Raw genomic sequence first — 27,048 nt, 5'->3', positions numbered from 1 at the left:
TATTATACATATCACGGGCTTAATTTTATAAATTAATTGTTTTTTTACACTAATTGCATCGTTATGACATAAACTAATTAATGTCTGTATGTAAGATTGACACCTATGATTTCTTTTGAATGTGACAGAAGGACCGTTTGATTTATAGATCACCAATTCTCCAGAGGATACGGAGGGTGACAAAGAAAAGAACACATTTTAAAAAGCAGAAATAAAAATAACTGTGTTCATGCATCGAACTACAGAAAAAGTGGAACAGAAATCTAGAACTGAAAAAGAAGATGGGGATTGCAGAAATGAGGGCAGGCTAGGAAATCTTAAGGGAAGGAATCAACACATATTATATAAGGGAGACAGCACGAGAGAGAAATAAATAAATATATTCAAAAGGAAAAAAAAAGAAAGAAAAGGGGGAGGGCGAGAGTAACTGGAAGGTACAGAGCCGAGGAGAGAGAAAGGAAAAACGAACGGAATGAAAAAGGAGGAGCAAAAGAAAATCAAACAAGAAGGTTTATTTTAAGAGCCAAGGAATTCTACCAGGCAGAGTGATAGTGAGAGGCGATAGTTTAGGATAAGCACCAGGCAGAGGAATAGTTCGCCTTTTTTCCTTGGCAGATTCAATAAACTGTAGCTAACATAAGGAAGGGAGGGAACCAGTAAGGGTTATCTCATTCTTGGAAACTAGAAGCTTTTTTCTCCCTCTCAACCTGTGTTTGTGTTGACGGGGATCTAGCTGTCTTCCAGCGTTCAGGAGATGAAGGGATAACCAGCAGCAGAATGCCGGAATTCATTTGGAGATCTGTGTTAATCCTTCAGGCGAGCACTGCCATATACACCGCAGGTAAGTAATAGCATGCTGGGCACTGGCCACCACAGTGATCTCAATTATTAATGCATGCATTCTATTAGCCGTCACCGGTAAGTAAAGGTTTAATGATCTCAGTAGACGAGGTTGAAGATCTCATTTTTTTTTTTAGTTTTCACTTTATGCGTTGATGTATCAGATGATCCTATGTTACAGGAGTACAGTAATGCTGGAGTCTAACTTTCATATTCATAAGAAATACACCTGCATGCTGTAATCCAGAATGATCGAGCTTTTGAGACTGCAGATGTCTCTCATTGTCAATAAAAATCACACAGACACCTTAATAAAGTACAGGGCAACTGTCGAAACTGAAATGTCTTTTGAGCAATATTCTTTGAAATAGTGACCCATGTCATACGGACGCACAATACTTTCATGCCACTTGTGACAGTGGGTGTAATCCAGCCACTGGTCCCATTCTCATTAATGAAGAGTGCTCATAGAAATCACTTCAAGGGAACACAGCGAAATCAGTGAAAGTTATGTGAAGAATGCAGTCTACTTTTTTTTTTTTTGCCATCAATCACCTATTCTTTTGTAAAGACAAGATCAGATACACAATTTGGCTCTGTATACATTCTAGAAATACATGGCTACACATTGACATTCTACATGTGAGCGTTAACAGGAAGAAATACTGTAAGGCGATATACAGCATTATGATGAGTGGATGATATGAGTACACAAATTTAATAGTGAATACTGCAGTATTTCCTATCTCCAGTAACCAGGCCTAATGCACATAAGTAAGCTCAGTATGCAAAGTGTGAGAAGGGTTAAATGCAGAAAAGTAATTTGAGATTATCAGAATTGGTAAGCAATTCACTTCTCCTCTGCGTCTGTAATTACATATTTAGGCTATAGCTGGAGAAGAGGGACTCCAGAACTTTTTATATACTGATTACAAAATAGGAATTTAATTCATTTGAATAATCAATATTTAATATTTTCAGAAATATAAACCGTGGATTTGAAAATACCTATGTGAATTACAATTGATTTTCGCACTAGTTATTTTTGTAAAACGTTATTATGGTGGCATGCCACAAAGTAATATGACATTCTACCATCCGTCACTCACGAGCTCTCTGCCTGATTGCCATCCCTCACTGTGAGGGGAAGGAAAGGCTGCGGAGCCAAGTGCACAAAGTGTTACCAGCACATTCCTATTTTTGACACTGAAGGTTAACTGATAAAATATGTATAACTAATATTATATACAGTTGAATGTCTTAAGGCATATCGGTAGCAAGGAGTCAATGGTATGAATTAACACTTCAACTGCTCGACAGATTGAGGGCCAACCTTTGCCTTAATTAGTTCTAGACCTACAGTTCATGTACAGTATTCTCTCATTACCAGCCTGAAGCCTTTTGATAGAATGAGTTCTGAATACTCAAAGTAGTATACACTCCCAGGAGTTTGCAATGCTTTGAACGCCTGTACACAAGTAGCTGAGTGAATATTCATATGGAATTCAATCAATAATTCACATCAGATTTGCCTATATTTGGTGAACAAAACATATTGAGCAAGAAATAGGAAAACTGCATTCTTAGCTGCCATGATGTTGTGTGGAAACAAGGTTTATCCACAGGATATGCCATAAATATATAGATATGTGTCCCAACAATGGGGCCCCATCACGCATTGCTGTCAGATGAGCGGCGTCGGAGTTCCCATACAAATGAATAGGGATTCCGACCATTTCACTTACAGTGGTGCAATTCAAGCCACATTTTCCTAAGATAGATGCAAGTAACAATGGTAGAACATTTCCCATAAATGCATGAGATGGGGATACCCCTGAAATGTTTTAATAATAACTCTGACATATTCTGAAGTTTTTATCTCCATAGAAATCATAAGTCTTTTCCTGAATGCTCTTGGTCAACATATCATTTTACTTGTACCCCAGCAGTATGTATTCCAGAGCTACACTCCCCCTTTTATATTAATATGAATAGTTGCAGATAGTCAGCTATTAATCACATAGTAAGTAGAGATGAAAGGATCAATTTGTGGCAGATCAATTTTGAGTAAAATCTTCATAAATTTTCAGGCCCCAGCAAATTCCACCAATTTGCAATTTGTGAGGATCATGCAAAAATGTTCCCAACTATGTATCACATACTGCTGACGACTGCAGCAACCAGAGAACACGCTAATGATGTCAGGGGCAGCCTCCCTCTTATTTCCTTTGAGTAATCAGCTAAAATTGTCTAGCGCAGTAAATCAAGGGGGCGCTATCATCTGTAAATTATAATCCAGAGATTCAAATGATGAGGAGCTGAACCTGTATGGTCAGTGTGACTGTGAACTGATTGATCTGTAATATCCTACAGTAACAGCACCATAATAATAACATATTTTTGATCTTCACACAATAGAAACAATGAGAGAAGTTTATTACCCCTGTTCTAATTATGTTATTGAAGAAAAATCCTGAAACCAAGGCTTGTGTATCACAGAGAGTATGCTTCTGCGATTGTAAGATGGACAAGCCATAATTTATTTTTTTAATCAAAAAGAATATTTTCCACTTTCTAGAAACATAAACACAATTCTCTAACTGACATAGTGTGCTTTTTGTACAAAGTAGAGTCCCTATCTGTATGTCTTTAGAGTGTGGGAGGAAACCGGAGGAAATCCACGCAAACACAGGGAGAACATAAAAACTCCTTGAAGATGTTGTCCATGGTGGAATTTGAACCCAGGACCCCAGCGCTGCAAGACTACAGTGCTAACCACTAAGCCACTGTGCCACCCATGAAATTATAAACTTAATTTTTATTTTTTTGTGTCAAAAAATGTTGAATGGCCTTATGGCAATATTCATGTATATTGCCCATTTGCACATAAAACATATTCTTTATATAACTGTAAGCTATAACTAATAACATCAAACTATATGTAAACATATTTTTTTAAACAAAAAAAAATAAAAAGTTCATTTTTTTATATAAAGTGGTAAATAAGGATTATGGTGCTAAATTTATTGTTTGCATTCATCACAAGTATAATTTACATGTCTTTTGTATAAGTACTTTGCACAACTGCAACATATCACATTTGTTTTGTGATTACTTGATGCTGGAAAGAAGGCATATCGTTTCCATTTTAGGCTGGTTGCGTTGCTGGTGGAGGCCGTGGTTATCATAGCAGTGCTGGTGGAAGCCGTTGGTTCACTTTCTTTAGCATGCTGTTGGGTCCTGTGCACAATGGCTGATGCTCCATCATTTCTGGGTGTTACTTTTCTTTCTTCGATATATGGGCTAACTAGTGATTTTCCCAACTCCTCTATAAAAATTCTTCTTTTATATCGTTTATTTTTGTTCCAATTTGGGTCTATCTCATGCCAGAACATGAATGCATTGTATGCCGACACATTTGGATTGTTGTAAAAATCAACCATTGGCCACCAATTTGTTTTGCGTTTACAGGTCTAAATGCCTTTGAGTTGAGTATCAACTGCCCTTTTTGTGGCATTGTAATGTAAAATCATGGCCGGCTTTCTGTCGTCTCGATTACTGATTGCACTATCATGGTGCATTATGCTCCTCAGAATGACCTGTTTGTTTGGTAATTTCCTGATCAAGAAGTGGGGAGACACTTTAAAACGCGTTGAATAAAACCACCTGCATTCATTTTTTCCTGGATTTACATCATATCTCTAGCAGTGCAGTAATAATTCCACAACAACACTGAAGATCTGACACTTTGATACAATATAAAGTAGTCAGGGTACAGCTTGTATACCAGTGTAAATTTGGCGTGTGCTCTAAATAACTCAGCACACAGCAATTAATGTCTAAACCACTGGCAACAAAAGTGAGCACACCCCTAAGTGGAAATGGCCAAATTGTGCCAAAAGTGTGAATGTTTTGTGTGGCCACCAATATTTTCAAGCAGTGCCTTAACTCTCTTGGGCATGGAGTTCACTATTGCTTCACAGAAGCCATAGAATCCTTTTCCAATCCTCCATGACAACATCATGAGGCTAGTGGATATTAGAGACCTTGTGCTTCTCCACCTTCCTTTTGTTGAAGCCCCACAGATGCTCAATAGGGTTTAGGTATAGCTCTTTAAGCCTTAATCTCTTTAGCAAGTATATCTATTTGCCATGTATTATATAGCCATGAACGCTGAAAAGCCGGTTTAATAGTAACAAACTAACCAATCAAAATTTTAGCAATTTGTTAGAAGAGAAAAAAAATGTAATTTAAACAGAGTTCAATGCAAACTTGAAATGTGTAATAACGCTACTATTGCACATTACAACAGCATGGAACAACTATTTTTCCAATAGCAGTGCGTCCATCTCCTTCATAGATTTCATTCAGTATTGACATTTTTCTACTGAAAAATTGGCCAATGCTAATACGAAAGGTTTTAACAATTTCCACAAATTAGATGAAGGCACTGGCATACTATGAACAGCCCATTTTACTTAGTCCCAGAGACACTTTGTAGAAATAAGATCTGGGAACTTGTAAGACCAGGAAAGTAAGTATAACTCGCTTTAAATGGTCTTGGAGGAATCTATGATTATTCGACCCTTGATACATTGTACAGCTGAAAGTTTCCTTCTATTATAATGTAAATATCTGGTATCAAGGTTTGAACTTGGATGACCACAAAGGACAACAAGTGCTAGTGTTCAAATATCCAGCTACAGGTATCAGATGACCAAGGATGTGGCAATGAAATATTCCTATATATTTGCTTTTATTTTACCTTGAAAAATGCGCCGGTTTGGCAGCAAAACAGTTTGTTATTAATTAGCATCCTTACTCCCTATACCAAGGCTACTTATTTCCCGCAACGCGACACACTCAACATGACATCTCTTACTCTGGCAAATTCACATCTTGAAAATTTACCACATTTGGAAGAATATTGTGTGCGCTACTGTCTCCGTACAGATTTCTTCAATGAAATATTCCTACCACCATTACTTCACTTTAACCAGACTGATCTGCTCACTATAAGGCCTCTTTCACACGCCCGTGAAAATCACGCACGTGTTTCACGGACGTGTCAAAGATGCGTATTGGCCTTCGTGAGCCGTGTTTATGGCTCACGTGTGTTCTCTGTGTGTTATCACAGATAACACATGGAGAACGGGAACTTTCTACTCACCTGTCCCTGGCGTCGCTGTCCGTGGTGCTGATCTTCGGTCTCCGGTCCTGCCGACTCCCCACTGCTGCTGCTTCCGGCCGCAGTGAAGTGAATATTAAATGAGCATAATGAGCGGTGGTCGGCAGCAAGTGACAGCAGCGGCAGACACAGGAGGGCTGGAGAAGGTGAATAAAGTTTTTTTTTTTTAATAGACACATGGCTTCTCTCCGGTGCGTGTCACCCGGAACACATCCGTGTGGTCCGTGTGTGTTACGTGTGACCTGTTTTCGTTCCGTGTGACACCCGGGATCCCGGAGAGAAAACGGACATGTCGGCGTGTGGAGCACACGGGCACATGTAAGTACGGAACGGACACATGTTCCATGCGCAAATACTTATGTGTGCCTGAAACCATAGGAAAACATATGTCAATGTGTGTACGTGCTTCCGGTATGTGAGAAAACTGTCAAACACGTCCCGGAGGCACGTACGTGTGAAAGAGGCCTAAGGGCTCTAAAACTCATGCTATCTGCACCAAAACTCAACCATCTATTGTCGTGGTGAAATGGAATTCTCATTTCTTCTGCAAAGGCAATGTTTTTCCACTGTTCAGCAGTCTAATTTTTCTGCCTTTTTCTGCTTCACCTTTCTATTTTCTTGACAGTAATGTCACTTAAAATAGCAAGAAACTGACCAGCACCTCTAAGAATTAGACAAGTGTGAACAGGTGTAAACTAAAACAACTAGTCAATTTAACAAAAAGAATATAGTTGCATTCTGCACAGTGCAGATATATTCTTTTTGTTAGTAATGTCACTTAACCAGTTTAGGACCAGGGCATTTTACCTTGTTTTTCATCAGTCACTTTTTCAGATTTTATTATAAATGCCTTTGAATGGCTCTAAAAATAAAATAAATTTTGACATTCAAATACGTTTTGGCTCTTTTTTTAATTATATGTCCCAAAAACCTTTAGGGCACATTTGAACACATTATTATTACATTACTTTTATTGATAATTTTGCCTGTATGGGTGAGTATTTTTGCAAGCGTTTTGATCACATTTTTGACAAGCAGGCTTTGTCTCTTTTTGGTATGACATCAATTAAATTAAGTTGTTTTATTTTTTATACTTCCTGGTATTTGGAGTTAACGAAATTGTATTGAAATACTTACTGTATGTGCAGATTACATGAGCTTTTAGTGTGCTTCCGCAATGTAAACACATTTAACAACTTCTACCTGAAAATCTTTTGCATCTAATGCAATTCTAGGAAGAAAATGTGCACATAAAAATCAGCATACGTACAAAAGATATTGTCATGTTGTTTCAAGAATGCACTGCAGGTCAAATTCTGTAGCATTAAAAATTGATTCCTATAAATAACATCCATTTTGCTGAAACTGTAAGACGCTGCATTTTTTGCGCAGTGCAAATACACACTCTCAAAAACTCATGTGAACTTAACCTTTCAAAAACTCATCATGGGAACTTATTGGGGCTGGATAAAAATCAGTTCCCAGGCTGCATAGCAAAGATGACTGGTGGTGATGAGCGAGCACTACCATGCTCGGGTGCTCAGTACTCGTAACTAGGGATAAGCAAACTTGTTCTCCAATTTCAAATTTTGCACCAGCATTGGCTCATTTGCATTGTGCTTTGATTCTCTGCCTTGGATTTTCTCAAAAATTAGCAAAGATCGGTTGTGCTCAGTAACTGTTTGCAACTACACTAATGCTTTCCTTCTACCTTATTATCACTTTGGCTAGAATAGTGATACTGTATGATGACCGAGAGGATGTTTTGATGAAGGAAGAGGATGGGGAGTTGTCAGAGGAGTTAAGGACTGTGTTTTTTCTTAAATTTATGTGTGGATGTTTCGGCAGCCAAACAGGGTGCAAAAAACATCCAAAATGTTTAGACACAAGGGTTTAAGTCACATGTCCCTCTGCATATAAAATGTGGACATATGGCATCGGGCCATTTTGTGATTGCTACAGCTTAGAGAAGGTGCTGCCGCTGCTGCTTCTGGACAGTTAGTTTAGCTAGTGGATTTAATTTAAGTAGTTGAGATAGTTAGGAGAACGATAGTATTGAATAGGGAAGTGCAGTGTAGGGAAAGCTGTGTGCCACAAATTTAATCATCTAATGATTGCTATTTGTTTGGTCCTTCCACAAATTGCTATTTCATCATCTAGAGATTGCAAAGTCTGTCATCCAGCCAAAAATTGCAATTTCATCTTCTAAATAGTGGTAATTGTGTGATCCAGCCCCAAATTGCTATTTCATCTAAATAGTACAAATCTGTTATCCAGTCAAAAATTGCCATTTTATCAACTAAATAGTGGTAATTGCGTGGTCCAGCCCCAAATTGCTATCTCATCATCTAACCCCTTTACCCCAAGCTCATTTTCACCTTCATGACCAAGCCATTTAATCTTCTAAATAGTGGTATTGTGTGGTCCAGCCCAAAATTGCTATTTCATCATCTAACCCCTTTACCCCAAGTCCATTTTCACCTTTATGACAAGGCCATTTTTTGCAGTTCTGACCAATGTTACTTTGATAAGTTATAACTTTGGAATGCTTCAACGGATTCTGGTGATTCTGACATTGTTTTTTCATTACATATTGTACTTCATGATAATGGTAAAATTAGGAAGATATTTTTGCTTTTATTTGTGAAGATATCGGAAATTTAGTGAAAATGTAGAAATATTCGCAATTTTCAAACTTATGTATACCCATAAATCCGAGAGTTATGTCACACAAAATAGTTAATGAATAACATTGCCAACATGTCTACTTTATATCAGCACAATTTTTAAAACATCATTTTTTTTGTTAGGAAGTTAGAAGGGTTCAAAGTTCATCAGCAATTTCTCCTTTTTCCAATAAAATTACAAAACCATTTTTTTAGGGACCATATCACATTTGAAGGGACTTTAAAAGGCCTAGGTGACAGAAAAGTGAAACCATTCTAAAAATTATACCCCTTACACTGCTGAAAACCATATCCAAGAAGTTTATTAACCCTTTTGATGCTTCACAGGAACCAAAGTAATGTGTAAGTGACGCATCCCAGGGCTTTGGCGTACTCGGTCCCGAGTTCACTGGGTGGCCGGTGCCCAGTTCTGTGACCCTGGGGGTCACTTAAAAGGGGAATTTGTACAAGGGAAAAATAAAAAAAAAAGGTTTTTCGTGACGCTACTTGCGGTATGCGGTTATATGGGGAAAGCCGTCACTGCAAAGTCTCACTGCTGGGGCTGGTGTTATTGGGCAGCTTAGGTGTGATGGCCATTTCATATGTAAAGCGCCATGGAATTGATGGCGCTATAATATTAAATAATAATAATAATACTTGCTCTCCGTAAGTAGAGCTAGGCCCCACAGGAGGATGATGGTGGTTGTAGTCTTTGGGTGCAGAGGTAGGAAGTATTCAGACAACACAGTGGCTGCGCTTTAACTTGTGCTTTACTCACTGGTTTGAAGTTGCTGCTACCCGGTTTGTGCTGGTCTTTACCAATCCGGTATTCCCTTTGTTCCAGTGCTGGTGTAGTGAACTGGTGAGTTTTACCTCCATGCACCCTGTATTAGTAGTCGGTGGGTCCCCGTGGCTTGGAGCGGTGTGGGGTCCCCTCCTGTTGTCTCAGTCTTGGCCCATACGGCAGGCAGCTTGAACCTCTCTTGGGTTGGACCTCTGTCCTCATTCCCAGGTTCCCTCTCTGCTGCTGTGCCCCAGACACTAACGTCGGTAAGGTCCTTGATGGTCCCCTCACCGGGCAGATTGTTATTAGGTGAGCCTAAAGCATCTTCCTGAACTTGGGCTCTGTACCCTGTCAGTGCTTGGTCCAGTGAGTACTTGTTCCATACTCTCCCTGGCAACCGTACTCCCTTTTTACTCAGTAGTCACTTCACACTTGTCGGCACGTCAAGTTCTGACTGACTTGGTGTCTGGTTACTATTCAACTTCTGACAAAATGTCCGTCGTCCGTCCACTCCACTGACTAGCCCCTCCTCCTCCCAGGTTTCTGACTAGTGGATGCGTCCCAGCCTATAGGTGACCACCCGTCAAATCCATCTCTAGACTGTTACCCAGTCTGGGGAAAAGGGCATGGTTTGTGTGTTGTGGTGTTTACCAGCACTGGTCTTCCTGGAATCAGGGGTTGGATGTAGTACCCTTTGGCACCTGACAGTCAGGGGCTCCACATAACGAAAAAATGAAAATTTTACTTTTTTACACAAAAGTGGTACTTTAGTCATAAATGTTGCATTTTCACAAGGGTATCAGGAAAAAATGCACCATAAAATTTATTGTGCAATTTCTCCTAATACATCCTATGTGGTGGAAATCAATTGTTTGGATGCACTGCAGGGCTCGGAAAGGAAGGAGCACCATTTGAAATTTTGAAAGCAAAATTAGCTGTAATCATTAGCAGATGTCATGTTGTGTTTGGAGACCTACTGAGGTGTCTAAACAGTGGGCAAGTGACCCCATTTATGAAACTAAACTCCTTAAGAAATTTAGGTAGATGTTTGGTGAGCACATTAAACCCCAGGAGGCTTCATAGAAGTTTTTAACGTTGAACCGTGAAAATAAAAAAAATACATTTGATCACAAAATTGTAATTTCAAAAAGGTACCTTTTTGTTTTCACAAGGGTATCAGGAAAAATGCACCATAAAATTGATGGTGCAATTTGTCCTGACTACACTGATATCTCATATGTTGTGGAAATCAATTATTTGGGCGCACAGCAGGGCTCAGATGGGAAGGAGCGCCATTTGAACTTTTGAAAGCAAACTTAGCTGGAATCATTAGCGGATGCCATGTCGCATTGGAAACCCCCTGAGGTGCCTAAACAGTAGAGTTCTCCCACAAGTAAACCCATTTTGGAAAATAGACCCCCTCAAGGAATTTATCTAGATGTTTATTTAACCTCCAGGCGCTTCACAGAAGTTTATTATGTTGAGTAAGGAAAATAAAAAAAATACATTTTTACCACAAAATTGTTACTTCAACCAGATAGCTTTTTTTTACAAGGATATCAGAATAAAATGCACCATAACATTTATTTTGCAATGTCTCCTGAGTACGCAGATACCTTATATGTGGTAAAAATCAACTGTTCTTGTGCACAGCAGGGCTCAGAAGAGAAGAAGTGCCATTTGACTGCAAAATTGGCTGGAATCAATAGCGGATGCCATATTGTGTTTTGAAAGCCCCTGATGTGCCTAAATAGTGTATCTCCCACACAAGTGACCCCATTTTGGAAACTAGACCCCTCAAGGAATTTATCTAGATGGTTAGTGAGCACCTTAAAAGAATTTTATAACGTTAAGCTTTGAAAAGGAAAAAATACATTTTTAACCACAAAAATGTGTTAACGTCAAATTTTTCAAATTCACTAGGGTAACAGGATATAAGGAACCATAAAATTTGTTGTGAAATTACTTCTGAGTATGCCAGTACCCCATATGTGGATGCTAACTGTGGCTTAGGTACATTGTGGGGCTCAGATGAGAAAGGGGCACTTGGATTTGGGAGCGCAGATTTTGCTGGATTTCATTTTTTGATTTAGATAACGTGCCCACGATTCGCTCACACTGTGTCCTGGACGCAGTGAGTCTTCTCGTGTGGAGAACCAAGTGTTCTATGCAGGAGACTGCAACTGCCCATGCCCAGGGTTTGGGGTGCTGTGGACTTTCATTCTGTTTTCCAGCTGAGGACACTCATGTCTTCACAGTATATATAGACATGCTGAATCTAGGGAAGCCCCTCCGCACAGTTGGCAGGAGATTTTTATAAATGTATCCACTGTGCTTGTATTGCACAATGCAGTGGTTTGGACGCAATGAAAACACACTGAGTCCAAGATGCTGCTATTCCTGATTGTGGGCACGCACACTTACATGTAATTACCAGTGCAAGTGCTTAGCGTAGAGTGCAGGATAAATAGGAGTCACGCCATACTGCAATTGTGAAGCCCCACTGCAGGTGTTGTGTCGATGCATTACCTTCAGGGACTCCACGTGGATGGAGCAGTTTTGTCACAGGTAGGGAATCTTCTTTTAGGATTTTCGTGACACCACTCTCGGTATTGCGGTCAGGGTGACCGCCACTGCAGATTAAGGGGTGCCTGGGGCTGATGGTGGGTGCAGTCAGTTGTAGTGGCCTCCCGAGATTGAGGCAAGTCCCAGGGCCCTGTGTAAGTGTGTGGCACCACAAGGCGCAGAATGACTGAAACACAAGCAGAATGTCTTTCAGGGGTTTTACTCACATTAGGTGGCAGGGTGAGTAACCCAGGCGTAGCTGGGATGAACCAGGCTGGAACCAGGAATCCTTCCGGCTGGCTGATGAGGGTGACTACCAACTCGCCTTCCTTAGCCCTTTGTGTTTTTGTGGTGACCCCGACTTGAAGTCTCTACGGGGGTCACCAGGGAAGTTGCTGCTGCCTGTTCGCCCCTCGTTTCGGCCCGTTTGCTTGTAGCCTAGACCAGGTCACTCCGGCTGCTTGCCTCTTGTGAACTATGGACCCTCTCTTTGCTACTTGGCTGCGGACTCTGTGGTGTTGTCTTGAGGGTCTGAAGTGCCCCCTCAGGCAGGTTTGGCAGAAGAAAGGTGAATCTATCTCTGTACTGGGACATGTTACCCTTGCGGGCCTGGTACCTCCCTGGCAGTCCCCTTACTCTGCCACCCCTTTTCTCTCTCTAACCATGGGTGGATTTCGGGTGGCACTACCTGGTGACCAATCTCCCCCATCGGTAGTCACTGCGCGGACGTTGTTAGACTGCAACAGCTCCAGGGTCTGCTCCTCACGTCTGCTCTGCCTGAGCTGCACACCAAACTGGCTCACTGCTCCTCCTCTCCTGTTCTTGTCTACGCCACCTAGCAACCAGGCTCTCCACCACACCCCTTGAGTGGACATGGAGGCTGCGCCCCCTCCTGGAATCTCTCAGGAGTCCTCCCAAAGGTAGATGTGTGAAACCTGATTACTATGTGCCTGTGTAGTCACACCTTGGTCAGTCTTCTGGATTACCTGTATTGCACTGCCCCCAGGATGGGTGCAGTACTCAGTGGTGCCTGACCAGGTCAGGGGCGCCACATTCCCCCTTAGTTATCACCAGCACGTCCCCTGGCTGCAAGACAACATTTTAAATACATAAAACAGTAAAACATTTAAAACATTAGAAAACCACTAGGTACCATACATCACCACCCTCCGCCCACAAGTCCGTTAACCCACCCAAAACCCTCTCAGAAGGCAGATCACCGGTCCTATTAGCAACCAGGTTGCTTAGCAACCATCTGCTTCCCCAGACCTTTCCTCCAATCTTCCTCTCCCGTCGAGATGCGCCTTCAGCCACTTCTGGCAGGATGTAGAGGCGGCTTTTGTGGTCTGGTGGTCTCAGGGTATAGCTGCCCTGGTGGAGCCGCGCCTTCAGCCTCTTCTGGCAGGATGTAGAGGCGGCCTCCACAGTTGGTGCTGACCAGGTACCCTCTTGCGGTGGAAAGCCAGGCCCCATAAACAGGCGTGCTCCCTGGTCACAGGCGAGCCAGGCCCCTAAACAGGCTGGTTCTGGTGGTTGTACCTCTGGGGTAACTATGTACACTGCGAGAGTTTGTGGCTATAGCCAGTTCATAGCCTATGGTCCATTTTTTTCAAAGTTCAAAAGGAGGTTTCTCACATTAGTTCATGTGGGCACATGCTTGAACTTGAACGTTGCAGAACTGTAAACTGTAACTTGTTGTACTTCTTACTTTGCTTCTTTACATGGATTCCTCCTCACCAGGGCTTTGGCCTGTAGGACTGTGGCACCTGTCATTTTCTACATGTCTGTTGTCGTCATCTGTAGTAGTGTCATCAATTGGTTTCTTGTCTTTGTTGGTGTCTACTTCCAGTTCTTTATCTTCTTCTGTTTCTGTTTCTTTTTCTATTCTTTCACTATCTTTATCTTGTTCTATGCTTTCCTTTGACTTTTTCTCTTGCGCTGTTGTTGTTTCTGTAGACTTTGGGGTAGGCTGAGTGGAAACTGCTGGGCTATAATCAGGATTTTTGGGAAAAGGTGTTACATCTAGTGCATACCATCCGCGTTCTCCTTGATGCTTAGTGAATTCCACTAAATCTCTCATCTGCAAGTTTTTTCCTGGATGTCCTCTTGGCAAGTGGACTCTCACATCTCTCCGGCTGACAAAGATTCCTTCTCTGACACCAGGTGCGACTATGAAGCCGTATCCACTTTTCAAGCTGAACTCCTCTACAAGTCCATGGCAAAGGGGACCTCTGACTTGAGATTTATCTCTCCTTAATGACTGCTTCTCCTCCAAGTCTCTGGCTGTTACCTCATACCGGTCTGGAGACTGCTGTGCAGGGGAAAACTTCGTTCTTCTGCGGCGCCGTGTCTTGCGGGCGGGCTTCTGCTGGACTGCCACCTCACTGCTTGCAGGCTCCCAGGTGATGTACATACTGGGCATGAAGACAGTCAGCTCTTCTTCAGCAGAGGGTGTTGGGCTCTCTTCATCCCAGCGGGAGTACGGCAGCATCTGTGGCTCTTGGCCTCTCCTCCCCCTTTAGCGCTGGGGATGGGTCCTCATCAACAGGCCAGGGCGGTGGACTTTTTATCGTGGATGTTACTGGAGTCTTCTTGTGGGCATGCGGAGGGAGCAGATAGCGGTCCACCATCTCCTTTGGGAAATGAGCCTCCAGATCAGCCTTAAGCCTCAGGTATTCGGGGTCCTCTACCAGTAGGGACAGGGGGTCCACTTCCTTGGGCTGGGGAGCGGTGTCTGCTCTGGCCTTGCAGGCCGGGGTAGATAATTGTACGGTCTTGTCTTAGCAGGCCGGGCCTGGCATGGCGGCGGCCTGAATTGGAGTCGCTGCTGTGACCGGTTCTTGGCGGGCCGGGCCTAGCATGGCGGCGGCCTGGGTCAGCGTCACTCCTGCAGCGTGGATTAGCGTCGCCACTGCGGCGGGATCTTGTCTGGCCGAGCAGGGCATCGCTGCGGCAGCCTGAGCTGGACGGGCCGAGCTGGGCATTGCTGCTGCGGTGTGGATGGGCATCGCTGCTGCAGCGGGATCTTGGCAGGCCGGGCCTGGCGTGGCGGCGGCCTAGTTCAGCGTCGCTCCTGCGGTGTGGATGGGCGTTGCGGCTGCGGAGGGATCTTGGTGGGCTGGGCCTGGCTGCGGCCTGGTCTTGGCGGGCTGAGCCTGGCGTGGCTGCGACCTGATCTTGGCGGGCCGGGCAGGGCATCGCTGCGGCGGCCTGGGCTTGGCGGGCCACATCTGGCGTGGCTGTGGCCTGGGTCGGCATCACTGCGCCGGGCGTCTCTCCAGGGACCGCGGGCATGGCAGCGGGGGTCGGTGCACTCGCGCCGGCAGGGGCATTAGATGACTGACCCCTCAGCATCATCTCCGGTGTTCGGGTGGTCGCTGCTCCACGCGTCCGTCGCTTGCCTCTCCGTCCACTTCTCATGGGCCCAGGCGACTCCAGCCATCTCGCTGAGCTCTGCGCGTGTTTCCCGGATCTGCTGCATCACCTTCGCCTCCAGCCTTTCACACCACTGGTCCAGCTCCCAGTTCCACCAGGCAGCGGAGCCCAGCTCTGGATCGCTGCGTGTGAACGCCATTTTCTCTGCGTCGTCGCTGCTTTCCAGATCTTCTTTCAGTAGCAGCTTAAGTGTCAGTCTCTTCACTTCTTCAGAGCATTCCCAGCGTTCAGGGTCAGAACCTTCCTCCTTCCCTCTCAAAAGGTCAGATCGCTGCAGGGCATCTCTCTTTGTAACTAGCCACACCTCTTCGTGGGCGTTAACTTCTTCCAGCGCGGGCTTCTGTTGTTTTTCAGCGTGCTTTTCATGGTGGCAATATGGCGGCGCTTCAAACTTTTTAAGCGGACCGCCCAGGCACATGGTCACCTGTCTTTACAGGTCTAGTCCTTATCCTGTTCGTGACGCCAGATGTCAAGCCCCACTGCAGGTGTTGTGTCGGTGCATTACCTTCAGGGACTCCACGTGGATGGAACAGTCTGGTCACAGGTAGGGAATCTTCTTTTAGGAGTTTCGGGACGCCACTCTCGGTATTGCGGTCAGGGTGACCGCCACTGCAGATTAAGGGGTGCCTGGGGCTGATGGTGGATGCAGTCAGTTGTAGTGGTCTCCCGAGAGTGAGGCAATCCCCAGGGCCCTGTGTAAGTGTGTGGCACCACAAGGCGCAGAATGACTGAAACACAAGCAGAATGTCTTTCAGGGGTTTTACTCACATTAGGTGGCAGGGTGAGTAACCCTCACTGGGATGAACCAGGTTGGAACCAGGAATCCTTCCGGCTGGCTGATGAGGGTGACTACCAACTCGCCTTCCTTAGCCCTTTGTGTTTTTGTGGTGACCCCGACTTGAAGTCTCTGCGGGGGTCACCCAGGGAAGTTGCTGCTGCCTGTTCTCCCCTCGTTTCGGCCCGTTTGCTTGTAGCCTGGAACAGGTCACTCCGGCTGCTTGCCTCCTGTGAACTATGGGCCCTCTCTTTGCTACGTGGCTGCGGACTCTGTGGTGTTGTCTTGAGGGTCTGAAGTGCCCCCTCAGGCAGGTTTGGCAGAAGAAAAGTGAATCTATCTCTGCACTGGGACCTGTTAACCTTGTGGGCCTGGTACCTCCCTGGCAGTCCCCTTACTCTGCCACCCCTTTGCTCTCTCTAGCCATGGGTGGATTTCGGGTGGCACTACCAGGTGACTGATCTCCCCCGTCGGTAGTCACTGCGCAGACGCTGTTAGACTGCAACAGCTCCAGGGTCTACTCCTCACGTCTACTCTGCCTGAGCTGCACACTAAACTGGCTCACTGCTCTTCCTCTCCTGTTCTTGCCTATGCCACCTAGCAACCAGGCTCTCCACCACACCCCTTGAGTGGACATGGAGGCTACGCCCCCTCCTGGAATCTCTCAGGAGTCCTCCCAAAGGTAGATGTGTGAGACCTGATTACTATGTGCCTGTATAGTCACACCTCGGTCAGCCTTCTGGATTACCTGTATTGCACTGCCCCCAGCATGGGTGCAGTACTCAGTGGTGCCTGACCAGGCCAGGGGCGCCACACAATCTTTGAGAGGTAGAATGAACAAATCAGTAGCAGGGGAAAAATTGACTATATTTATTTATTTTTTCATCGTTCACATTGCAGTATAAGTGATTAGGCACCTTTATTCTGCCGGTCAGTACAAGTACAGCAATTCCAGGTTTATATCTTTTTTTAGGTTTGGCGACTATCACACTAAAAAAAGCTTTTACAAAATAAATATTTTTTGCATCACCAGATTTTGAAGGCAATAGTTTTTTTAAATTTTTTTCCGGGCTTGTTTCCTGCTGGATGAGTTGGAGTTATTATTTCTACCATTTTTGGCCACATAATAGTTTTTGATCGCTTTCTATTACACTTTTTGTGAGGCAGAATCAAAGGGAAAAAGGAACTCAGGAATATTTTTTTTCTTTTACGTCATTTGACATGCTGTAAAAGTGATAAGACATTTTTGTTCTTCAGATTAGTATGATTACAGCGATACCACATTTATGTAGTTGAGGGGTTTTAGCGTTTTTACACCATAAAAACTATTTTATAGGAAAACAAATAGTTTTTGCATTGATGTATTCTTAGCGCTATATATTTTGTATTTGTCTGTGCACGGCGCTGTATGCTGGCTTGTTTCTTGCGGGACAAGATGGTGTTTTCAGTAATATTTTTATTTATATTGAATTTTTGATTATGTTTTATTTTTGCTCTGATCGCAGCTGCAATGTTTTGCATTGCTCAATCACTGCAGGACATCGCAGCTGACTGTAAAATCCTGTTTGATCATGGTGTAGTCATGAGGACCTTGGGACACCATGACAATGATCGAACCCTCGCGATTACATCGTGGGGTCTCGATCAGAGGGCAGAGAGAGCATGATCCCTCTCCCAATTTAATAAGTGCTGCAATTGGTATTGATCACGGTAATAAGGGAGCTAAATAGCCAGGGACGTTGCAGCATCCCTTGCTGTGGGGGCAGAGGTTCGGCTGTTGGGTAAGCCAAGTCCACGGCCGCGATCCAAGGTGCACAGTCCCCTATGTGCCTACGATTGATAGACTGTACCGGTACGTCCTTGGCTGTTAAGTGACCTAAAAATAGTTTGTACCGGTACATTCTTGGTCGGAAAAGACCTAAGTAGTGTCAAATCTGTCATCCAGCCAAAAATTGCCATTTCATTATCTCAATAGTGGTAATTGTGTAGTCTAGCCTAATATTGCTATTTCATCATCTAAATAGTTCTGTCATCCAGTCAAAAATTGCTATTTCATCATCTAAATAGTTCCAAATCTATCATCCTGCCAAAAATGGTTATTTCCTAATCTAAATTGTGGTAATTGTGTGGTCCAGCCCAAAATTGCTATTTCATCATCTAAATAGTCATTACTAATTTAGTGACAGGTGACTGACAGGTGTCGGCCTAGGGCTATGAAACAGATGGTTAAAAGAGGGGAAGGGTACATAAAACAAGAGTGAGAAATCTGAGGTCATAGTGGAAGCGGGAATTGGCATAGTGTTGAGGTGTACTTGGGGTAGGCGCTAATGCTACTGAAATCTCTACTGAGCAAACATCGGCTCATCCTATCCAAAGACAACTGACAACTTCTGTTACTGGATGGGCTACTCAACTCCTTTTCTTTGGCAGCCGCATAGCAGTACTACATGTAGATGAGGGCCAGAAAGAGCAGATGGTACACTGGATGGCAAGCAATGCATCAAGTGGCCTCTTCTTCTCTTCCTCCACCTCAACATTACACGCAGTATAATCCTCAGAGGTGGTAATTACCCCCCAATTACCCTTGTTTTGCGCAGAATCACAGCTCTCTAAACACCCAAATGACTGTGGGGAACCACAGATGGGGGAGTCTGCAGAGCCATTCTATTCCATGAGTATCAGTATTCACAGACTCAAGAGGAGGAAATCTTCTGCACCAATGCCCAAAATTTTTGTCATTTACATCTGGGGTCAGGCAAAGCAGGGTCCAAGCAGAATTCAGACCCTCATCACCAGATGTTTAACCCCGGGGATGGAGGTGATGATGATTAGACTTTGATACCTGATTTGTATGCCTACTGCACAGTGCTGTCAAGGCAGGAAGAGGAGGAGGGTGACTGTCAGGGCGAGTAATGGTACAACAGAGAGGATGATGGTGAGGGTCTAGATCCCACTTGTTGTGAACCCAGACACACACAGCTTAGTAGTTCAGCAGAGGAGGTGGAGGAGAAAGGTGGGGAGGCTACATTGCCGATTCTCACACAAACATATACTGATGCAGCCACAACAAGCACTGCATCCTCAGCAACAACTCTGGCTGTGGCTATCAGCGGTCATGGGTCTGCAGTTTCCATGGGCAGTTAGGGATGCCTAGCCTGAGCCTTTTTTCAGACCACAAAGGATGACCCAACCTATGATATCTGCCAGCTTTGTAAAAAAACAACTCAGTAGAGGCAGAAATTGCAGTATACTACATGTATGAATTGGCTCATGTGCAACCAACATGCGTTATTCTGGAAATTTTAAGGTGACAAAATGTGGCCAAGCTGGCCTGGCCAACCTCCGGCCATCCCTTCAACCATGTCCGCTTTTTCTTCCTCCACCATCACCATGGCAAGTGTTCTCACACAGGTCTCCAGGCGCAGAACCTCAATGTCTTTTCCCGCTACAGTTGGGCGAGCCCATCAGCTGTTACTGAAGTGGACATGCCTGGTGTTTTTGAATGATCTCATACACTGAGCTCATATTACTCATATTTACTCATACACATTTACTCATTACTCATACACTCATATTTATCAATCTACCATAAGATCTCCGCCTGCACCTCCCTCACAGTCCGCCAGTCTTCTGTGTTCACCCTACTCCACTCTCTCTCAGCACAGGAACAAGCCCTTGGTCCCGTAGTTATGGTCACATAAAAAATTATTTCCTCTTATATATACCAAAGCTAAGAGCTTGAACTTCACCATCTCTAAACTGTTGGCGATGGAAATGCTGCCTTTTTGCCAGGTGGATACAGATGATTTGCGAAAGCTGATGGCCATGGCAATTTCCAGTACCAGTTGTCCACTCGCCGTTACTTCTCTAATAAAGTTTTGCCCGCGCTACACCATCATGTCACAGGCAACATCACCCATTCCTTGAAAAACTCTGTCTGACGGTGCATTTTGCCACTGACATGTGGATGATCATGCTTGGCCAGGGGCACAACATCTCACTGACTGGACACTGGGTGACTCTGGTGGCTATTGGGGCAAATGGAGAAGGGGCTGCTCCAGAATTCTTGAAATTGCCAAGGGTTTTGGGACAAACCTCTTTATCTACTACTTCCGCCACTGCTTCTGCTGCCATCATCACCTCTAGGGCCTTCACCTGTGCCCTCTACCTCTCCCTTAATGTAATATGCATTCCAGCAATGCAGAAAGAATCCCCGACCTCCATACAGTGCAGCCAGGGTTCACCGCAATCGGGCAGTCTTGAAATTAAAATGCATTGGAAAACGCAGTTACACAGATGAAGAGCTGTGGAAAGCTATCCAGGCTGTTTCAGCAATGGCTGTCCCCACTGAATGTAGAGCCATTGAAGGCCGTGTGTTATAACAGTGAGAACCTGGTGGTGGCCTTGAATGGCTCACATGCTCAACCTGGTTGTACAGCAATTTCTAAGCCATTATCCCAGTCTGGATTCACTCCTGCAGAACGCATGGTCGCTGTGTGCTCATTTCTGCCATTCGACTAATTGACTTGCATCGCTACAGAAGTCTTTTGGCCTACCAGTTAATTGGTTGATATGCAATGTGAGGACATGGTGGAATTCCACTCTTCACATGTTACAGTGACTGTCGCAGCAGCAATGATCTCTGTTGCAGCATGTTATGATGCATAGCTTAGGACAAGGTAGTCCAGCCGTGGGGCAAATCATGCTTGCGGAGTGGGCACATCAGGTCATCCAGGGGAGGTGAAAGGCATGCATATTTCTGAGAGTGCTTCATGCAAAGCATCTTTTTCATTTTCAAAAGGGGGGTCAACTGATGCCAGTCAAGTGGGGTGTGTGTGGCCCAATTAGTGGAAACGAGGGAGACTGTGGTTGGAGTCCCCTTGCTTTGTTTTACATGCTTTTAGAAGGGCATGACATTGCTTAGAGGTTGACTTTCAGCATCTGCAAACTGTTGGCTACCAAAATGCTTCCTTTCCAACCTTTTTAACTGAGGATTTTCGAGACCTTATGCCCATCGCAGTGCCCCAAGAGCCGATGCCCAGGCGCCACTCCCTCTCCAACAAAGGCGTGCATGCGCTACACCAGCATGTCGCACCAAACATCACCGCTTCTTTGAGAAACTGTGTGACAGGGTGCATTTCACCACAGATACTTGGCCCAGTAAGCATGGACAGGGGCGTTACATGTCGCTGACTGGGCAATGGGTTACTATGGGGAGAGATGGAGAAGGGTCTGCTGTACAAGTCTTGCTGTCCCCACGAGTTGTATCAATCCTTCCTCTGTATGTAGAAGTTAATACACTGCTTCTGCCTCCTCAACCTCGTGTGGGTCCTTCACCTCGGCCCAAACCCTGTATGGTCAGGGCACCCTTCCTTGTAACTGCGCACAAGGAATACCACACACCTCCTTACTATGCTGGCAGCAGAGCTCAATGCCATCATGCGGTCAAATGTTTACTTTGAAATGTATGGGAAATGTGAGTCACACCGCTGAGAAGTTGTGGACGGTTAGCTCTGGAGACCAAGTTTCATCAATGGTTGTCTCCACTCAACCAGCAGCCAGGGAAGGCCGGGTGTGACAATGATGCAAACATGGGTGCGGCCCTTCGCCGTGACAATGTGACACATGTGCCTTGTGTGGCTCACGTGTTGAACCTGGTTGTCCAGCAATTTTTAAAGCACTATCCTGGCCTACATGGCCTTCTGCAGAGGGCATGGTGTAAAGCCTTCCTTAATCCACACACTCAGATGGGCTGTAAAGGATAGGCTAGAGGGAAGCCACTCACCAAGCAGGATCTCCAGAACCGTGAAACCCTTTAACCCCTAGGAATTACACAGGGCCCAAGGTGATCAATACCTGTGGAAGGCTGCAGTTCCAGAGAATAGTAGTCAGGCAGGGACAAAACATTAATTGAGGAACAGGAACAGAATGGAACGGCAAGGACTTAATCACAAAACAAGCAGAGGTGAAATGCGGATCGGCCAACAAGGTACATAAACAGCAAGCAGGAAAAGTAGTCAGGTAACAAGCACACAAAATCATAAAACTGAACTGGTGGTAAAAGTAACCAGAGGTTCATAACTATGTCTGGCAGTGGTCTGCAGACAGGATGGGCATAAAAAAGGGTGTGGTGTCTTCCCATTGGTTGTAGCTGAATGATGGTACTTATTCTGTGAGATACCCACCACCTACATTCAGCCAGAGATTCTGCATCTGTCAAGGTAATGCAGCCCAGTGGGTGAGCATAACCTGCGTCCACCTGCGCCGCTGGCATCAATTTCTCTCCCATCATCAGCACTATGCATGAAAGGAACACGTTGTCACCTGGCGACCGGAGTACAAATTGACGGAGCATACTCCGTTGATGACTTAACCGCAGTGTGCGGCAATGATGCAAATCTGGCCATCGTCAGGGCAATGTGACACACATGCCTTGTATGGCTCACGTGTTGAATCTAATTTTCCAGCAATTTTTAAAACACCATCCCGGCCTACATGGCCTTGTGCAGCGGGCACGCTCGCTATGTGCTCACTTCCATCGTTCGCACACAGCAGCTCAACAACTTTCGTCGCTACAGAAGTCTTTAGGTCTGGTGGTTAAACGCCGGAAATGCGATGTGCCGACACGCAGGAATTTGAATCTGCACATGTTGCAGTGTTTGTGGCAGCACTGCCGAACCCTGCTGCAATACGTTATGACATATAGCCTGGGATAACTTGATCCAGAGGTGGTGCAGAGCTGCTGGAGTGGTGTCAGATCAAGGACCTATGCACCCTTCTACACAGTTTACAAATGTCGACGAAGATGTTTAGCACTGGCAATGCCATTCTCAGCGTGACAATTCTGGTCATCTACATGATGGAGCACACTGTAAGCATTATTCGGAGTCAGGTGTTGGGACAAGAGGAAGGGGAGGAAGTACAGGAGGAGTCATATGCGGAAGGGATAACAAGATCTACGAGGTCCAGATGGTCAGCGGCACCTAGGCGGCAGTCATGGTGGGGGAGAGGGATTAACAAGGGCGCATAGTATCAGCAAAAAGTGTTGAGGAAGGTGCAGGAGCCCATGAAGAAATGGAGGACGAACTGGCGATGGGCATGGAAGACTCAGCAGATGAGTGAGAGCTTGCTCACATTTCGGTTGTGCGAGGTTGGGGAGAGAGGGCAGAGGAAGGAGGCACGATTCTCACCTCTCTGCCACCAACACACCAAGGACTTGGTCCTCCTGGATGCACAAGACACATGAGCGCCTTCTTGCTGCACTACCTACAACATGACCCTCAGATTGTACGAATTCGAAGTAATGCTAACTACTGGGTTGCCCCACTGTTAGATCCCCGGTACAAGACAAAATTTGGCGAAATAATTCCTGCCATAGAAAGGGACGCACGTATACAGGAGTATCTGCAGAAGGTGGTACGCAATCTTAGATCTGCTTTTCCACTAAACACCAGTGCTGCACAGAGTGAATCTCAACGCTTTGTCATGGATAGGAGGAAATGGTCTTTTACTTGTCCACATCTGAGGAACCGAGGGCTGGCTGCTGTGCTGAGATGGGATTGAGTACGCTGTCCCTGCAGAGTTGCACTTTTGGTCATATACAAAATGAGTTGAAAACGGACAGATGCTGGTGGAAAGGGGAACAGGTGTGTTGGAAAGGGGAAAAAAGTTTTTGTCCGTGGGTTTGGTGGTTAAGCAAAAGTAACATTTGCTGAAGAAACACCATCTGTTACGGTGGGACTGGCAAATTTAGATAAGGTGGTATATACTATGTTACCGCTATATAACGAAAATTAATAAGAAAAGAAAGAGAAAGGTATATATCCCCATCAGCAGTCAATGTCCACCGTGCTCCCAGATGGAAAAGGAGAGGTTGGCAACTGGAAGGTTAGGTGGAGGCTACAGAGCTGTGTGGCTATGAAACTAATAGTAGCCTGAACCGAGTTAGACGCCACTCGGATCTGGAGACTGGGAGCCCTGTTAGCGTCACAGGGTCCACACGTCCACCCAGCCCAGGAACTCCCTGTTAACATCACAGGGGCCATTGAGTACGCTGACCGTGTGCATTGGGGCCACACCTGTGGACAGCAGGCGCATCAGCAGCAGCAGGCCTGTTAATGCCACTGGGCTGCACAAGCAGGACTTGTAGGAGAGGAGCTGGTCTTAACCGTTCTGCGTTACCAACTGTGGTGGCGGCCTGCATCGACGCCCTATCTCTGCCTACCTCTGACTTAAAGCCGCAATGGGTTCAACACATGGAGGTGTGCTCTTTCGGAGCATAATAGAAGACTGCGCACCTCCTTGTTGGCTCCAGCCCCTTTTATAACCTGGATCCGCCCCAAACCAGGGTGGACTACAATGCACCTCCTGGAGACAAAAGCAGAGTGACACGTCATGAGTGGCATAACTAGCGTCCTATTTGGATCCGCAACTTCAATAATGACCTCATGGCTGCCACGACACAAACACCTCATCAGTCATCGTCTGACCATTAATAATGAGGTGACAAGTCATAGGGGCGGGCCTCTGCAAGCCATTTGGGAGTGGCCTGGCCACATCGTCAGGACACCTGATGCCCTGTGGTCTATATGGGCCCCCCCCCCACATCAGGGGCAGGGCCAAAGAGTTCATTACCGGACCTAGTCTCTGATGCAGTAAATGCCTGAGCATGCTCAGTAGCATGAAATACAGTCTCTGAAAAAAGACTATCAGCTTTAGCATGGTGTCTAGGCACAAAACAGGACTTAGACCCGGCACGGAATGCAAGTACCTGTGCAAAGAGGCTTTTCGCACTAAGTATGGGAGCATGCGCTGTATCCCGAAATGAAGACTTAGCCTCAGGAATGGCACAGTCAGGCTGAGCATACTCACTAGATAAAACACTGTAGTTAGGCTGCGGATGGGGTAAATCGGCACACGCATGCGCACTAGCTGCCTCTCCACACTTAGACGTGGAGGAGAAATTGCTCTTCGGGTGTGGACTTGGAGATGCTGTCTATGAACAGAAGGAAAAGCTAAAGGTGTGTGTTACAGCAAGGAGCCACCGTGGAAACACTTCGTTCAATTGTGAGGGGAGCCATTTTGTAGTTTGGTGAGGAGTACCGTAACGCCAGTGAGCAGCATCCTGTGCCACAGACCAACATTCTTACGGTGCTGTCTATACTGTTTACCGTGAAAGGAGCGTAAAGTCTGTATTTCTGGCAACTGGACATCACAGTACCCGGGTGCGGTAGGTTGTGCCCAGACAATAATGCGGGCACGCAACACTTTGCTTTATTAGCAAAACACATATCTGTTCTGGGTAGGCCGACTATTTATAGACAATAAGACTTGCTGCCTCTGCAATGTCAAATTGTCCCGTACAGTTTAAATCATAGAGGGACAGCGACACATGTTTGCATTGACTGTTGATTTTCAAGATTTCCATGACTGTGTTGCAGAGCTGTGTGGTTTGCATTCACACTGTTATCATCTGCCTTATCTGTGAGGCTTCCGCTAACAAGGGTATTCAGGGGGTGTAATGTGTTTTGTCTATGTTTACGTAGATAACTGGGAAGCTCTTGTGATGCGCCACTGGTAAGTCGTGTTCGCACACACACACACACACACGCACAAACACACAATTACTGCTACGCAGAGGGATTAGCAGGTAGTAGGCAACAGAATAGATTGTTCAATTATTTAAATTGTATGCAAGGTTCTTATTGTTTGTTTTGGTTAAGGTAAACAATCATTTATCAACCCAACTGACTAGAGTCCTTTTCCTGTTGCCTGGTTTTGCTGCATACTGGGGAGCCCACCCTGTACATGACTTAAAATGAAGCATAAGTCGCAATGTGAATTTCACTGTGCTACAATGCGGCCTAGCGTGCCTGTGCAACCACCGCCTGCCCCATCAAGAGCATCTGCGTGCTCTTCATCCTCTGTGACTGGGGACAGCAGTCTCACATGGTTTTTCACACTGAACTTCCACCCCTTTACACGCAACAGGGAGTGTGATTGGCAGGTCATCACTTGTTTTGGAAGTGGAAACAGATGGTATTGTTGAGCTGTCAGATATCGAGAAAACCAACATTGGATGCAGGCTACATTATATCCACACCTGCACCTTTGTCACAGATTGGCTGGACTACCTGCAGTTAATAATTGCATTCCAGAAATGGAAAGGAGTGTAGAATGCACATGTGTTGTACCTTGATTGGCAGCAAAGGAACACTAACTTAGTATTACAGACAATTTTAAGAAGGCAGAAAAAGAGTTAGCTCTTTTGGCAAATTAAATAGCGTGGCAAAAGTGGACAGGTGGGTACAGTGGCCGTGTTCTGTGGGTACCAGGACAGTAATGGAAGCCTCACTTTCTATCCCTCCGAATGATCAAATGCAGCAAGGAATTCCCTGAGTTTGCTATAAAATTAGCGTAGCAAAATGTGCATGAGGGTGTCATGCAGAGATTCTGCAAATAGATTTGCACCAGTGGGACACTAATGGAAGTCCAACAGTCACTTCTTGTATGCCACTAAATGGTAACATTTTTTGCTATTATTATAGCTTATTAAAAACAGAGCAGGAGGGTGTTATGCAGAGGTGCTAGAAATAGCTTGGCACCAGTGGGACAATAATGGAATACGACAGCCAGTTCTTGTATGTCACTAAATGGTAGCATTCTTTGCTATCATTATAGCTTATTAAAAACAGAGCAGGAGGGTGTCATGCAGAGGTGCTGCACATAGATTTGCACCAGTGAGGCACTAATGGAGTACAACAGGCACTTCTTGTATGCCACTAAATGGCAGCAT

The 27,048-nt window shown here is 45.1% G+C and overlaps 1 protein-coding gene across 1 annotated transcript in view; it reads left to right on the top strand.

Moving 5' to 3' along the window:
• Window positions 1-422: 422 nt before the first annotated feature.
• LOC142257156 (carbonic anhydrase-related protein 10-like) overlaps window positions 423-27,048 on the top strand; it is a 1,219,065-nt gene continuing 1,192,439 nt past the window's right edge. The window contains exon 1 of the mRNA XM_075329273.1: window positions 423-841. Coding sequence (XP_075185388.1) covers window positions 778-841 — 64 coding nt within the window. The 5' untranslated portion in view covers window positions 423-777. The remainder of the gene's footprint in view (window positions 842-27,048) is intronic.

Source organism: Anomaloglossus baeobatrachus, chromosome 11, assembly GCF_048569485.1.
Source record: "Anomaloglossus baeobatrachus isolate aAnoBae1 chromosome 11, aAnoBae1.hap1, whole genome shotgun sequence".
Classification (NCBI taxonomy): domain Eukaryota; kingdom Metazoa; phylum Chordata; class Amphibia; order Anura; family Aromobatidae; genus Anomaloglossus; species Anomaloglossus baeobatrachus.
The sequence above is the reverse complement of the archived record's forward strand: the minus strand, read 5'-3'. Positions and strand labels throughout refer to the sequence as shown.